General features: G+C 43.5%; 1 protein-coding gene across 1 annotated transcript; it reads left to right on the top strand.

Annotated features, from left to right (window-relative positions):
• Window positions 1-616: 616 nt before the first annotated feature.
• LOC104629155 (carboxymethylenebutenolidase homolog) lies at window positions 617-9,677 on the top strand. The gene is made up of 6 exons (XM_010308780.2): window positions 617-752; window positions 4,231-4,444; window positions 5,080-5,187; window positions 7,060-7,202; window positions 7,608-7,699; window positions 9,400-9,677. The coding sequence occupies exons 2-6, from the start codon at window positions 4,239-4,241 to the stop codon at window positions 9,577-9,579; spliced, it is 729 nt and encodes a 242-aa protein (XP_010307082.2). The 5' UTR covers window positions 617-752; window positions 4,231-4,238; the 3' UTR covers window positions 9,580-9,677.
• Window positions 9,678-16,786: the final 7,109 nt, after the last annotated feature.

The following is a 16,786-nucleotide window of genomic DNA, read 5'->3' as shown; positions in this document are numbered from 1 at the left end:
ATGTTTAATCTGAGTGCTAGGGAGACTTCCATCCTTTTTTTATGCTGCAAGTTTGCCAGGACAGATTCATCTTAATTTGACACAAATTCCATTAAAGACATTTATTATGGACAATAAAAGTGCAGGAATATACTATAAGAAAATGCATCTCTGAATTTAACAATGCATCAGGAAATACGCCACTGATGCTAAATGTCTCAGCTCTAAACACCGAGGTCCAAAGATTCTGCAGTGTCTTAAATGGCTGCATCACACACATCATTTGCTTTGGAGCGTGCAGGTCTGGAAGAGAAATTTTCCCAGGAAACTGAAGCATGCTGATAATAACACTCAGAAGCCTTGTTTCAACTTCTCTATACTATTTTGTTAGGAATCACACATACTGAGAGATATAAAAAAATAAGCGCAGTATAGCGTTTCTGTGTACCTTGCTTTCTAAACTCCTTAAATAATAAATAAAATAAAAGGTGGAGTAAAAGACAACTGATGTGGAGCCTGCTGCACCCTGCCTCTCTGCGTGATCCGTCCCACCCCTTCCGGTCGGGATGACTCCTGTGCTAAGCCTCTCCTCCTCACCTCCCAATCCCAAAGTCTGCAGAAGAGTTGAAGAGCACCTGGAAACTGGATGGGCAGCAGCAAGAGCAAAATTGTCAGCAGAACTGGTTTTCTTCTTCTTGTGTTTAGAGAAACCTAGCTGGTATCTCTCTGAGCAGAAGCAGCGAGCTGGCCTAAACCGGGATCCTGTACTCCAGGTATGTGATGGCAAACTGGTCCACAAAGACTAAGTTGGTAGCAGAGAAAGGCTAACTACTGTTAATTGTTTTGAAAGGGAAAAATCTGCAATTGCTAAGCAGTTAGATATAGCTCTTTGAAAAGGCATGAAACATTCAGCAAAACCCCATTCCTTTAAAGAGAGACTTTTATTTTTATTTCAGCAAAAATGCACAAAGACAAGTATTAGGGAGCGGATAAGGTGAAGATAAAGGGTGTCAACTTTGGGAAAGACTGGATTTCATTTTGAGTGCTTGTGGCAAGCTGTGGCACAGCAATAGTTCTGAGGGCACTGGTAACCATTTTACGTCCATCAGTAGCAAGATCACATTAAAGGACCATAGTAATTTCTTTTGCCCTTAGGGTAATGAATTCCCATTCTTTTCCTTCTTTGGTCCATTGGAGTGCTTACCATTGCAATTAATTATTGCTGGAGTTTAAAATGTTATCATTGGACCCAGGGAAACATCAGAGATATCACATCTTGGCATCGCTAGACCAAGGTCCTGCCAAACAGCACAGCACTTTGAGATCACGTGCTCATACTCACTTTCTGAGAAGTGAGGATTGTCCTTCAGGACTATCTTTGCCCCTGTTTTATCTGATTTTTTTTTTTTTAATGATTTTTAGCCCCATCTCCCAAGTAGGGATTCGTTTTTTCCTATTGAAAACTAAGACTCAGCGGGATTTAACCACGTGATTTGTTGCTCCCTAAAAATGTCATAGTTTGGGTCAGTCTACCACCTGAGGGAGCCCACCTTTGCCTTGTGATAATAGTAAATAACTCTCCTCAGTTTTTATGTTACTTGCACGAAAGCTGAATTGTATCAAGACACACAATGAAGAGCAGAACCACTGGTGAGAAGCAGAAGATATTAGAAGGCCTTCTCTTAACAAGCAGAAGGATGACAGCAGATTCATAGATATCACTCTTTTTTTTTTTTTTTCCCTGTTAGCAGTAGTGAGTTTTTGCCCTGTTCCTAGCTTTGTGCCAGGTCCCACATCTCTGTGCTGGAGCTCAGTGATGAGGAGCGGGGTGTAAAGGCGAGATATTGCCTGCTTGGAACCATGCCATGGGGAATGCAGGAAAAGGAAAAGTGTAATGGCTGAAAGTGGTGGGAAGAGGGAATGAGGTGAAACAGGACAGGTAGGAAATATCCTGGCTTATTGCTTTGCCACACCGTGTTGCATGGGACAAAGCAGGCGGGAACAAATAGAGCTTCTGACTGAACAGGATCCCATCAAAGACTTCCAAGCAGTTCAGGTGTGGCTGACTATTTACTAATGTTCTCCATAGCCTGGTGCCTGGAGGAGAGCCAGCTGGCTCAGCATCAATCAAGACAGGCCAAAGAAATGATTTCTGGGAAGCAACCAACAGACAGGCGGTAGGCTGTTTCACTACTATTGCAAAGCTTCGTGCCTTCTAAATACGACTTCCTTGAAGGGGACACCATAGGTTGTGCCCTTCTGAACAGATGACCTTCATGGGGCAAGATTGTGGCTGCCACCTCAGAAGCCATTGTGTCAGCTGTCTTTGGGAGTGCCTGTGAATTCTCCAGGCAGTTTCTTGCACTTCAACAAGCTCATTCATCTTAGGTTAAAAAAACAGAAGTAGGAACTACTTTTAATAAACAGACATGTTCATGTCTATTATGGGAGGCTTAAACTAGGAGATACTCTCCCATGCATGTTACAACTTCCACTGTTGTACAATTCCAAAACAATGGAGGTTTTGGTCCTGAAGATCAGGCTACTTTATACTTCCTAGCACCAACTCTGACATTCAGATGTTGAGAAAGGTAGGAAAGCAATTAACAAATATAATCAGCTCTTAGTTATCAGCACAGGGGATTACTCAAGATGTGAGATCATCCACTACATGGCTATTTCTGAAGCAGCTTGATTCTAGCAGTATAGCCACATTCGCCCAATTCCTGTATCTCTGCACTTCACTCTTATCAGCCAGGGGTTCTGGTTGCAATCAAGAATATTTGCCCAAATTCAGCGCTGGCCCCATCAGATCTGGTGATAGCAGCCCCAGGGTTGGGAGAGGATGAGGAAGAACAGCGTCTCTGCACTATTCATTAGGAAGGCTGATTATCTTGGGTATAAGGCAATTTAAATGCATATAAAGTTTGGATGCTGTTCCTGAGCCTGTGTTAATCATGCAAGCTGGGAAGTGCTGTGTAAGGCACAAGCAAGTGGTGAGTCTCTGCGGCATTGACTCTCTGTTCTTCAGCCTGTGTGCACCATGGTCCCAGATGTGTCCGTATTGCCTAGGCAAAATATCCCATTACTCAGTGAAACCTAGCTCTCTGCTGCTGTGGTTAATGGAGAGCTGAGGAAGGTGTGCATTTTTACCAGAATTTGCTGCACTTCCATGAAGACTAGATAGTTTTCTGAAGTACATGTTACAACGCAAGCAGCAATAATAGGCTGATGTAGAAATGATGAAGCAGAGACAGTCATACTGTACATGCAGGTGTGTGTACTGCATCCCCAAGGACACTTCCAAAGTCAGTACGTGGCTAGGAAATGCTACTATTAACACTGCCCCTGCAGACTTAATTGGATTCTTTGTATAGATGCATTATAGCACTACTTTTAATTACAGGACCACATTCTACTTTTGGCACAGAGTCCATTCCAAGCTCCTGACACAGAGAGTCAGAACAACTTTTGACTTTAATCTCTCTAGCACAGCTACTGGCTCATTGTCTGTAATTGCTATTTTTGGAAAAGGGACAAAACCAAATACTCTCACATATTTTGAATGAGATTTGCATATCTGCTTGTTTTCTTGCAACCCCTTTCAAGGGCATATTGGCCCAAGGCATTGAAACCTAATTTACAAATCCATACTGCAGTCCTTCACAACTGCGCCTGATACCTCGGCTCCCAGAACAGCTGTGAAGCTGCTACTGAAAGCACAGATTAGTTAGCAGGGGCCAGTGCTGAGAGAAGCACTGAACACTGTACTTTTCTGTAGCAGTTGAGTGCTGTGGTCCTTACCCACCACATAATTCAGAAAAAACCAGCATGGGATTCCCATTCCCCATGAAGACAGGTGTGATGGCCCCATGCCTGGGGAGAGCGCGATGTCTGAAGCCATACTGCTTCACACCAGTGCTGACAGAGTGGCATGGGAGGAAATCAAATGTGATATGAGAGTCAGGACCTTCGTGTGCAGGTTGCTTGTCATTTTACAACTTTGCTTTTGGTATTTCTCTTCATTCTCAGCTTAATAACACATAATGGATTAACAGCCATTCTGCACTGGAACATTGCTTTTGGTTTTTTTCTACTTTCTCCTTTCAGATAAGGATGTCAATGTTATTTACAGAAGTTATGGAACTACTTTCTGCAGATCATATTTGCCTTTATTTTCCCTTAATAGTTGGTGTTAAAAAATCATTTTGACTTTCTTGCTTTCTTTTTTTTTCTTTCTTCTTTTTGTAGGTTTCCAAATGGCTGAGCCTTTCCTATATGATACTGGAAAAAGATCTCAATATGGGTGCCTTGGACATGAAGTACAAATTGAGCACATCAAGGCATATGTTTGTAGACCATCCTTTTTCACAGACAAAGCTGTGATTGTGATTCACGATATATTTGGATGGCTGTTCCCAGACATCAGATACATAGTCGATTTGATTGCCAGTCATGGATACATGTAAGCAACTGTCTTTCCTATCTTCCTCTGAAATGCACCGACAGATGATCAGGCCCAAAGTTAAGCATGGCACATGACATTTCCCATACACATAGGGCAACCGTACCATTTCAGTCTGAGCACATAAAAATGCAAAGGCCACCATGAGGCCACCCAATGTTCCCATGAGGCCATCAAAGCTACTAAAATTGACCCATCAGAAATGGCTACCTGAGCACAAAGCCACATGGAGAGTCATGAAGTGCCAGTGTTTGTGCTTATGTGGCAGTATGGGTGATTAAAAGATAAATATGGGTATCTATCTTTAAGTTGTATAAGCTTTTCACAACTAAAGCTTTTGAACAGTTGCTTTAGCTTTTACTAGCAAAGAGATATACATGTGTTTATAAAGAATCAGGAGGGTTGCTTAATCCCTAAGGAAATAATGAGAGTTTATTTGTGTTCGGGGTTTTGTCTTTTTTGCATAGAAAGACATATACTTGTAGCTCTGCTGATTGCCAACACAGGTTGATGATTCAGATAGTAACCATGTAGACGTGTACCCTGGAGTAGAAAAGACATTAGGAGACATTTAGACATTCACAGATTCTCCCCGCCTGGACATGAAAATTGACTTGATTCCACGTCTCACACAGAACCATCTGCCCAGACTTCTTCAAGGGGACAGAGCCCTGGAAAACTACTGATCACTGGGCTGACTTTGCTGACTGGATGAAAGATCATGATCCTATGAAAGTAGACAAGTAAGATGCATATTTGTACATCCAGCAAATGAGGGGAATTTGTATGAAATGTTAAAAGTGGCACCTCACAGCAGGGCAAGCTGGCTGCACACACACAATTGCTTATTCTGGGCAGTTCTTCGGTGGTTCTGGGCACTGTATTGGTTGGGATTTGGAAAGGATCATCTGCTCCATCCATCACTCTGCTTACTGTCCCCATCTTGTTTTCCTGAGCCCTCTTCTAACTACGTCATACCGGCCACACAGGCTCATAGCCAGTGTTTCACAGGCTATGAAATACTCAGCACTGTCACCCACAAGTGCTGATTCTGCCTCTAGTTCCTCAAGATAAGGAGGAAAACTCTTCCACAAGTGCTTATGTTATCTGCCAGTTGTCACTTGCCCATCTTGCTTTCCACCTTGCAATAGTGATAGGTGCAGGTGATATTCTCCTGAGCAGCACTAGATCAAAATTTACAAGACTGCCCAAAACCTAAGGTACATCTGATCAACTATACTGTTTTTCTCAATGTGAAAAAGAGGGCCCACTCTCTGTAGAGCCTAGCAGTTCCTGTAACAAGGCTTCCCTGAATTATGGGAGGCATTACTGTTTCTTCATCTGTCAGCACAGCCTAAAACTGCAGAAGATGATAGTGAGGCAGTGACACCCTATTACTCAGCTATCATTTTGCAAGCCACAAGTATTCTTCTGTCCCTTTCAAAAGGACCCAGTGGTCACAGCCTAATTTCAACATCTCTCAGCAAAGCTTTTGACCATATAGTTGCAGAAGCTGTGACTGAATTTTTTGAAAGACAAGTGACTAACACCTATAAAAAATCCTACTTCAAAGATTGAGCAGATACGTGGGCACTGTCTTAAACCATTAAGACCTCAAGGACATGCCTGTGCTGTCTTTTGAGGGTTCACTTGTAGCTGCCCTCACGGTTAGATCCATTGCTCTTTCAGAGCACAAAGAATGCGACACACTCAGGACTTAGTACCCTTCCAAACAAATCAAATCTGAGAGAGCTCATCCATTCACAGCTACAATGCTACAGGCCTAGGACACCATCTCCTGATTGTGTCACTCTCATACTGCTTTTATATCAGCCTAACCAAACCTGCGATGACCATACTAATGTGCATAATATTTGAAAATATAGTTATGAGTATATGCAGTCTGCATTTAAAATTCATTTTAAACTCTGTAGATAATAAAAGAGATAAAACTATTGAGACCTAGGAAGTTAGCAATTAAAAAAAGAAATAAATTACCTACTCTGGCCTACATTAAAAACAATTTGCATATTTTTTGCATTATACCTCATGCAATACCTGCTTTTTTAAACATTAGAGTTACTGACAGTTTAATTTTGAGTAATTGCTACTTTAGTATAGTATTATTGCATCCGGGCTTGGTAGGATGTTTTAATATTAACTCATGCAACAGGAATGACATACTCCAGATAAATCTTTATCTATATAGGTGGACTCTGTAGACATAGCACAGTGAAGCTTATCTATTCCTGCAATCCATAATGCAAGATGTTGTTCTACTTGCAGATATGTCTTGTCTTTAGTTGTCCTGTCCTAGACAAAGTGATTCAATTAAAAATTTGCTTCTTTTGAAAACAAAGGAGCAGGTCACAATTCACGTAAGTATTTAAGTACCTACACCTGTACTTCCCTAACTTAGGACCAGAGATGTTAACTCCCATTTAAGAATAGAAGCCACTGCTCTGGGATGAAATGTGTTTTTCAAGTATTCTGTTTTAAATGATTGGGGGTGCAGATGCAGAAAAATTCATGTATGTCTTTTAATTTACTTCTTAAATTGTCAAGTATTTATTCTGCAATAGATTCCTTAGTTTACTTTTGTTTATATGTCTTAGGGAAGCTGATGTTGTCTTGAAGTATCTAAAGGAACAATGCGATGCAAAGAAGATTGGTATCGTTGGGTTTTCCTGGGGTGGAATGGCAGTACATCACTTGATGCTGAAAAATCCTCAATTAACCGCTGGGGTGTCCCTCTATGGTAGTGTAGAACACATGAAAACTTGTATGGGCTCACACCACTATGCATAGTTTGTAAGTCTAGTTATTGCTTTGTAACAATTTCTGTGAATACTCAACTCAAAGGTGAGTTGGAGATTTTAATTATGATAATTGCAGCAATATGCTATACGGGTATCAAAATTTAAGAATGGTGGATTCCAGAAAAAAATTGTTTCCTTTTGCACAGAAATTACCTTTTTTTTTTGTGCTTGGAGAGTGGGGAAATATATTTTCCAAATGCTTTTCTCTCCATTGGAACAGAAACTGTCTGGATCTAAAAAAATATATTTAATAAGTAAATAGCAATTTTGTCTCTTAATTTGCCATTTATCTAGCAAGACTGTTAACTTCACTAACAGCAGACTGTTTCTCAAATACATTACAGGAATAATTAGGGACTCTGAAGAAAGATACAATTTACTAAATCCCACGTTTTTCATTTTTGGTGAGAAAGACCACACTATTTCTTATGATCAGGTAAGTTGCTATACTGGAAATGATTTTTCTTTTCCCATAGTTCTTTTATTCCACACAGAAATCCTAGCTTGTTAGAAAACGTTTTTGGGTACACGAAATCGACAGGCTGGATTGTTTTGCTTATATTTTAACTTACCCCCTATCTTGCTTCGGTTATTCAAAGCTTCTTTTGTGAAGCGAGAAATACAGTAAAGATCAGTCATCAGTCTCTGAGTGGTTGGACAAGCGGAGTGTGAAACTGGGCAGGGAGATCCAACTGGTATGAGCCAAACACGTCAAGAACTCGGATATTACTGCTATGGTTGAGGCAACAGGGAGTTAAGCCACTGGATTTAGACTTTGAATGGAAAAAAAATAATCAGCCTAGTAACTGAACTTTCTGATGATGTGGACCAATGACTAATTGCTTTTGGTACACGAAGACAAAATGAACTGTGTCAGAAGAGTGGGCGTGAATTTTAAGTAAGACAATGACAACTTTTGAACTCTGTTTTGACTCCTGGCTGCCATCTATATTCTGACATAACCCCTATTGCAAGCATATCTGAAAGGCTGGATAAATATACGGGTAGGAAACTGGTGCCCTCTTCTGTGCAGAAATTCTTTCTCTTCAGTGACAAGGATAACATACCACCTCTAGCATAGTTTGTTGTGTAGGAGTAGGGTCTAACTGGGGAACTGGCAGTGTGCTCTGGGAATGCAGAAACCAATCATTATTTACTTCTGTGTTATTCAGCATGTTGATCTGTACCTCAAATATGTGTCTCCTCTGCACAGGAAAACAAATTCTTCACTCACTGTCCCCTTTTTATGGTGAAAGTGGGTTTTTTTTCCCCAGGGGCACAATTTTCATAAATACATTTTTTCCATCATACGTTACACATTGAAACCATACCTTTCTCTCCTGACGCTTTCTCTCTGAGCTATCTGTGCAGATTGCGTAAGAAAAATTACTGCATTTAAAAAATAAAATAAAATCCTCAAATACATTTTTTTTCTGCACTGAGCAACAAAAGGCTCCGTGGAAAAAAATGTGAAAATGAAATAAATTACAGTACTGTCTCTAATCTGCATGATGGGTAGAATTAACTTGCAGGGGCAAAATAAGTGATCATTCTCCTTTTTTCTGACTTTTTAATGGAAATGAGCACAAAAATGTGTCTACACATGTGTACAGGTACATAATCACATGGTAAGTACACACATCTGTGTGTACGCATGTGTGTACTTATCATCAACAGATTGTGCAGGACCTGTGTCTTTTTGTTATATACAGTAAACTAAAAAAACCCACAAAACCAAACCCTGTGTTTTCTTAAAGTCTCTTACTAAGCCTATCAAAACATTTTGGACTGAGAATCACTGAGGTTTAGGGAATATGTTATCTCAAGATCAGGGCTTAAAATTAGGTTGCAAACCATAAAAAGTCTCTGAATAGAAATGCACCTGTTCCATTATGGCAATGAGATTACCAAACCATCTCTGCAGTAACTGCTGGGTTCTCAGACTCAGCCATACTTTTAAAAAAACATTTCAGTCTTGCATTCCAAAGAGGGGTTTTCTCATCTGTTGAGCGACAGAACCTGCTTCAAGTGTGACAGCTGAGAAAAGACAAAGATGTAGCAATATGAAAAACAGCAAGTTTGGCAAACTTAAAAAAAAAAAGCCATGATATAATGGAAAAATGCTTCCTTTTACAGATCACTTTACTGGAGGAGAAGTTGAAACAGTATTGTAAAGTTGCATATAAAATTAAAGTTTATCCTGGACAAGTTCATGGATTTGCACAGTTGAAGCCAGAAGATATGAAACCTGATGATAAACCTTACATTGAAGAAGCTAGAAAGGATATGATTGATTGGATCAAAATATTTATTTGACAAAAGCGTAAAGTAACACTAGGCTTTAAGATCAGTATTGGATTTAATTAAATTTTAGAGAAGAAAATGGTCAAGGGAAAACTATCTGGTTTTAAAAATTGTCACAAATAAAAATAGGACCATTTTAATTTATAGTTCTTAATTATTTTTTTAAAGGATTTACACAAGATTGCAAAATCAAAGTTGGACTAAAGGATGATTAGGCATTAAAAGTTGATTGAATTTATCTTGCTTTGTATTTGCCTCATTATTCTGCATTATGACATCAATAGTAATGATATTGTTTATTTATTTGTCTATGGTAGTGAGCATGACTTCATCCTAACTTTACCTGAGTAGTTTCATGATTTATTTTGGTATGATGATTGGTGGTCATAGAAATACCCTGGTTTTGCATACAGACTTTTTTTTTTATTAACTACAAAGCATTTTGCCTCAGTCTTCACTGGCAAATGCTTAAGCCACACTGCCCAGGTTGCAGAAGGCAGGGACTGGGAGAATGCAGAACCGCCCACTGTAGGAGAAGATCAGGTTCGAGAATATCTAAGGAACCTGAAGGTGCACAAGTCCATGGGACCTGATGAGATGCATCCACAGGTCTTGAGGGAACTGGTGGATGAAGTGGTCAGGCCACTCTCCATCATATTTGAGAAGTCCTGGCAGTCCGGTGAAGTTCCCACCGACTGGAAAAGGGGAAACATAACCTCATTTTTAAGAAGGGAAAAAAGGAAGACCCAGGGAACTACAGGCCGGTCAGTCTCACCTCTGTGCCTGTCAAGATTATGGAGCAGACCCACCTGGAGACTCTGCTCAGGCACATGGAAAATAAGGAGGTGATTGGTGATGGCCAATACGGCTTCACTAAGGGCAAATTGTGCCTGACAAATTTGGTGGCCTTCTATAATGGGGTTACAGCATTGGTGGATAAGGGAAAGGCCACTGATGTCATCATCTACCTGGACTTGTGCAAGGCATTTGACACTGTCCCGCATGACATCCTTGTCTCTAAATTGGAGAGACATGGGTTCGATGGATGGACCATTCGGTGGATAAGGAATTGGCTGGATGGTCACACTCAAAGAGTTGTGGTCAATGGCTCAATGTCCAAGTGGAGAACAGTGACAAGTGGCATTCCTCAGGGGTCAGTACTGGGACCGGCACTGTTCAACATCTTTGTCGGTGACATGGACAGTGGCATCGAGTGCACCCTCAGCAAGTTTGCCGACGACACCAAGCTGTGTGGTGTGGTCGACACACTGGAGGGAAGGGATGCCATCCAGAGGGACCTTGACAGGCTTGAGAGCTGGGCCCATGCGAACCGCATGAAGTTCAACAAGGCCAAGTGCAAGGTCCTGCAGTGGGTCGGCGCAATCCCAAGCACAACTATAGGCTGGGTGAGGATTGCATTGAAAGCAGCCCTGAGGAGAAGGACTTGGGGGTATTGATTGATGAGAAGCTCAACATGAGCCAGCAGTGTGCACTTGCAGCCCAGAAAGCCAACCGCGTCCTGGGCTGCATCAAAAGAGGTGTGACCAGCAGGTTGAGGGAGGTGATCCTGCCCCTCTACTCGGCTCTTCTGAGACCCCACCTGGAGTACTGCGTCCAGCTCTGGGGGCCCCAGTACAGGAGAGACATGGAGCTGTTGGAGCGAGTCCAGAGGAGGGCCACGAAGCTGATCAGAGGGCTGGAGCACCTCTCCTATGAAGACAGGCTGAGAGAGTTGGGGTTGCCTGGAGAAGAGAAGGCTCCGGGGAGATCTAATTGTGGCTTACCAGTACCTGAAGGAGGCCTACAGCTAAGATGGTGAGGGTCTGTTTATCAGGGAGTGTAGTGACAGGACAAGGGGTGATGGGTTTAAGCTGAAGGAGGGTAGATTTAGATTAGATCTCAGGAAGAAATTCTTCACTGTGAGGGTGGTGAGGCACTGGAAGAGGTTGCCCAGAGAAGCTGTGGCTGCCCCATCCCTGGAAGTGTTCAAGGCCAGGTTGGATGGGGCTTTGGGTAACCTGGTCTAGTGGAGGGTGTCCCTGCCCATGGCAGGGGGGCTGGAACTAGATGATCTTTAAGGTCCCTTCCAACCCAAACCATTCTATGATTCTATGGTTCTATATACTGCTGTACTGAGTGGAATTTCACATGCATGAAATGAACATTTGGCTATGTTAAGGAGTTAGGAAGGAATGGTGGTGTTAGGTGGCAACCTCCAGGTATTCCCTTGGCAATGTTAAGAAGGGCACTTCTAGTATTCCTTCATCAGTGCCTAGGTAAAACATAACCAGTCCCCCTTGGCTGGGGCTGCAACCCAGGCGTAGGTACTGTGGAAGCAGTGGGTTTACTGTCCTGGCCCAAACTGTGGTGATCAGGCACAGGGCTGGCAAACAGGTGCCCCCACTCAGTCCTGCTTATATTGTTTGCTTTACATTAGATCCCTTGTTCCTCTCTCAAGTTCTTCCCCTTTATCGCCTCACAAGTACACAACGTATAAACAACAATAAACATCCCTGTTTACTCTTTTTACTCCTACCCCACCGGCTCCAGTTTTGTTGGCCTGCCGACTTATTATTATTTACTTTTTATTTCATTGCCTTGGTAATGACTTGCAACTTGTGCTTACTCAGAGATCCTCTAAGGGACCCATGTCCCTTTACATTTTCTACACCACCTGTCAGTTTCTCACCCTGTTGCCTTGTTAACGTAGCCATACCTCAAGGCCAGCTATCTGCATGGGTATGACTGTCCCTTTGGTATCAGGAACATTCAGCAGTTTCACATCACACGTTGCTCTCCTATCAGTGTCACTATATAGTCACAGTATTGCCGGCGTACCTCAACAGCCTGAGGGCGTTACACTGCCAGAGTGCGTTGGACAATATTGCTGTGAGAAGTCACGACGTTGGAGGCACTGTACAAACCGTATTCTGCTCAGCAACATTCCCTCCGGCATCGAGATGGACGAATAAAAGAAAAATGCGTGTGCACGTGTGTTTTAAAGTACCTCCTTGGGTGTGCTTTGTGACTCTAAACAGGGTTTCGTACGGTTCGGGGAGGGGGCCTAGAGAAGCGCTACCAATTCCCCCCACCTCCTCTTTTCACCTGCAGGCCTCGCCTCTCCCGTAAGAAGCCGGGGTCTGGCGGCTCCGCCCGGGAGGGTCCGCCGCGTCCCGGGAGCTTGAGGCCGCCTTTCGCCCAACGAGGGAGAGGCGCCTGCGACTGGGCACCGGCTGCAGCCGAGAGCCCTCCCCGCCCCGGATCCCAGCAGCCGGCGCCGCCCGTTGCGTGCCTGGCGTCGGGCGAACGACACGCCGCGGGCGCGACTGGTAACGGCTGCGCCCTCAGGCGCGGTATCGCACCGCGGTTCCCGCGGAGGGGCATTGCTTGGGCCTCTCTGGCGGAGAAAGACGAGGGAAGGCGGGAGCGGGGCGGCCGAGGCTTGCCGCTGGAGGCCGGGGAGCCAGGCGAGGCAAGGCGAGGCGAGGCTGGGAACTCGGGACGGCCAGGTCGGGGGGCTGACGGCACCCCGGAGTGCTGCAGCCTTCGCCCACCCGCGGGGGCGGTGGAAGAGGCCCTGTCAGGTGGGCACAGGGGAAGGCGAGGGGGCAGCAGGCGTTTGGGGAAGCGCTGGGCTTTGAGAAGGGGAGGATGTTTCACAACGAAGCTGTGGAGCAACCTGCCCAGAGAAGTGGTGGAATCCCCTCCTTCGGAGGGTTTCAAAACCCCTCAGGGTGAAGCCTGCAGCGGCGCAGTCGGGCTTAGAAGCTGTCCTGACCCACAGCAGGTGGTCGGATGAGGTGGCTTGTAGAAGCGCTTTCAACCTCAAACTTGCTCTGACCCCCAGAATCCCTGTGGCAGCCTGGTGCTTTCTGCATGATAACCCAAATCTGTGTTAGCTCACGTCCCTGAATGGCCATACCAGATCCCTAGCTCTGTGTTGTGTAGCCAAATGTCCAGGTTCCGATCCTGCACCATTACCACCACTCTTGTCCCTGTGTGCCTTCATGACCTCAGAAAAATCTTCCAAATATTGTGGGTTTGTGAAGGCAGTGCCATACATAATGTCATTTTTGTAGGAGACAAGGGATGAGCATGATGAAGCTTTTGCTAATTGTGAAAATATAAATTTGAGGGAGCTGGGAAAGCAGCGTCTGCTGTGGGTTGTCCTGAACTAAAAAATGTCAGTTGCATTATTGCTGTTAAAAACCTGCTTGAAGTGGGCTGGAAAGAGAGATTGCATGCGCAGCAGCTTTCTCCTGTTTGTTTTCCCAAATACTACACAAATAAGAATTCAGTGGGGAGCCTCCTTAGATGAAGCTAATGAGCCAGGTCTTGTAGCTGTGGGATAGCATGGATGGGACACAGCTGCAGGTTGTGTAAACAGCTTTTATAGAAGAGGTGTGAAAGCCTGCCTGTATTCTTCTCCAAATGCGCTGAGCCCGGGTCATCAGGGCTGGCACGGCATGTCTCCAGCCATGCTGGGGATCCAGGCTCTCCTGCTGTTCACAGCCCATGGCCACGGGTGCCATGGCTTCTGGGACCCATGATAAATTGTTCCCAGGCTCGGTTGGCTGACCTTGGTGGCGGTGGATGCCCCGACCTCATCCCGGTTCGTTCCCCTCTGCCCTTATCCCCCCTCCTCAGTGTGCAGGTAAGGAGTTTTCAGGCAGCATGTAAACTTTCCTCCAGGTCTTTAAAAGACATATTGAAGCAGGATTCCTCACACCTGTGGAAAGGGATGGATGGTTTGCCTCAGGAGAAAGGAAGGAGGTGTTTTCTGCGCATAACCCCTAGCTGCTCAGCCCAGACGTAACTCTAGGCGAGATCTGATGCTGTTTGCTATCATAGCTAGCTTTTCAGTACTGCATTAGAAGCAGCGTGTTTAACAGCTTCACAGCCATACTCGCTCCAGGAAATGTCCACGAGGTGGGGCCCCTCTCCTTGATTGTCACGAAGAAGACTTTTAGGGGGTTTTGCTCTAACTACAGTAATCAAGACTCTGAATGGTCCCTGTCAAATCCTGCAGTAAAGGTACACCACTGTCAGAGGAAACCTGGCTTCCTAGTAAGTGGCAAGCTGTTGCGAGCAAAGCTGCTGAATGTTGTCTCTGCATGCAGCAGGACACTGTAGCCTGCTGGATTGTGATAAAATGTGGAATGTCACCTCCTCCTTAGGACTCTAGTTATTCAGAGGGAGCCCTGGTTGTGATACAACATTGTCACACCCTGTATTTCCTTTGCACTTCTGAATGTTTATCGGTTTATCTCCTGTACGTGGCAAAATAAGATTGCCTTGGGATATCATTAAAACTTGATAAGCCAATGAGCTGGAAGAGGCATGATTTGAATTGCACCCTGAGGGTATTCTGGTTATGCTTGCTCATCATGAGTAAGATCTTTTTTTCTTGTATAAATGAATATAAATGGAGGTATACTGAGCCGCTTAAGGGAATTTTAACCATGACAAATGGTATTAAGTCCAAAATGCTGAGTTAATCTCCTTGTAATTCTCTGTTACTTAAACTTGGTTGGCAAAATAGTGCAAAATCACGTTAAAATGACTCAGCAAACTAAAACTCAATTGAGAGGGGACGTACCTTAAGCAATCCAAATATCTGTCACTCAAGAAGTAGTATTCAAAGAACAGCAATTAGTAAATCTGAACTTCTGCCATCCAAGCATCGCCAGTGCTTGTTTAAAGGTAGGAGAAGCAGCCTCTGCTATAGTATGGACTGTTGTGGAGACCATTTTTCCCAGTTTTGTGTCTGGCACTCCTGTCACTTGAGGATCAGAACTCGCTGGATGAGAAGACAGGGAGTTGCCACCTTGATGACATGTCGTAGAGGAAGCAGGAGAAGGGCCAATGAGGTGTTTCTGAGCAATGGGAAGAATAAACAGAGGGATGAAGGAGAAGGCACAGACGTGTTTCAAACTAGAGCTGTTTTGAATCTTGTTATGTATTCCTGTGTTGATGCTGTATCCCCAGGCTCACCACTGTGGGAGGGAGAACAGCACAGATGCTGTTGTGCTATGGCTGCAATATTAGAAGTTCACAGATTGGACTCTCTGCCTCAACTGGGTCTTACCAAAATTGTTTTGCTGTTTGGTTTTATTTTATAGAGGGGGCTTATGTGATAGCCTAAATCTCGCAACTGGGAAGGGTAAATCAAGGCAATGGAAATACCAGATCTGGGCTGTAAATATGTCATGTGTGGCATGATAAAATGTGACAAAGTGTCTAAAACTGTGAGACTGTAAAGTATAAAACTGTGAGACTGTATAGTGAGTAATTTTTTGGAAAAAAAAAGAAAGGCAAGGCATGAAGGCATGCAGCATTTTAAAGTCATGATAAAATTCACACTTCATAAAGCTTTGAAAGAAAAGTCAAAAGAGATGGCAGTGCAGCTGATTTCCTAGGCGGAGATCAAATGTGAATAGTTGATACGTTAAAAATCTTCATCTGCCTGAGCTGTGACAAGTTTGAACTGTATTTCATTTGAAGTTTCACAGCTGTACCAGATAAATTTTGGGGGTACGAGGAGAAACAAGTGTTTTTCTCATGGTCTGCTAAACTTCTGTATTAATCCCTTCTGTGAATAGGGCCTGTGAATTGAGGCCCTTCCCCTATTCTTAACATACTTTTGAAAATCTGCATCCATGTCAGTCTAATTAGTACTTTTTACCAAGCATTCACTTTGTTCAAAGGAAGGTTATGCTGTGAATTTCGGCACGTTTGTAGGGGTAGTCTCAGCAGCACAAGATGATTTACCCCTTTCTGTGAATAATTTGTAAACATTCTACAAGTTGTTATATTTTTTAAAAAAACTTAATAATGCAGCATGTTGTTGTTTATTAAAACTTGGCAATACTGTTATTTTTGTTTAAACACAGCTTGTGTTTTAACATGTATTTTTAAACAGATTTATTTTCAAAGAAATCTTAAATGTAAATAATTTTTCATACACCTTACTGCTCAGATGAGCTGCTTGTGAAGGAAAACAGTCAGCAAGCACGATGGTAAGAGAGTTGTTCTAAGTCTGGTTAGTTATACAGAGTGCATTTGAAGTCTCATGCCCTTGCTTTGCCCGAGATTTGGAAAAGGTACTTCTGCCTCAGTGTCATGCTGGCAAAGCTGCAGTCAGTCTAACTGGCAGGTTAAACTCCAGCTGCATTTTTGGAGGTTATATGGTGACTGATTTCAGAAGGTCGGGAGACGA

Source organism: Balearica regulorum, chromosome 2 (assembly GCF_011004875.1).
Source record: "Balearica regulorum gibbericeps isolate bBalReg1 chromosome 2, bBalReg1.pri, whole genome shotgun sequence".
NCBI classification, from domain to species: domain Eukaryota; kingdom Metazoa; phylum Chordata; class Aves; order Gruiformes; family Gruidae; genus Balearica; species Balearica regulorum.
Note: the sequence above shows the minus strand (reverse complement) of the source record. Positions and strands in the feature narration are given on the sequence as shown.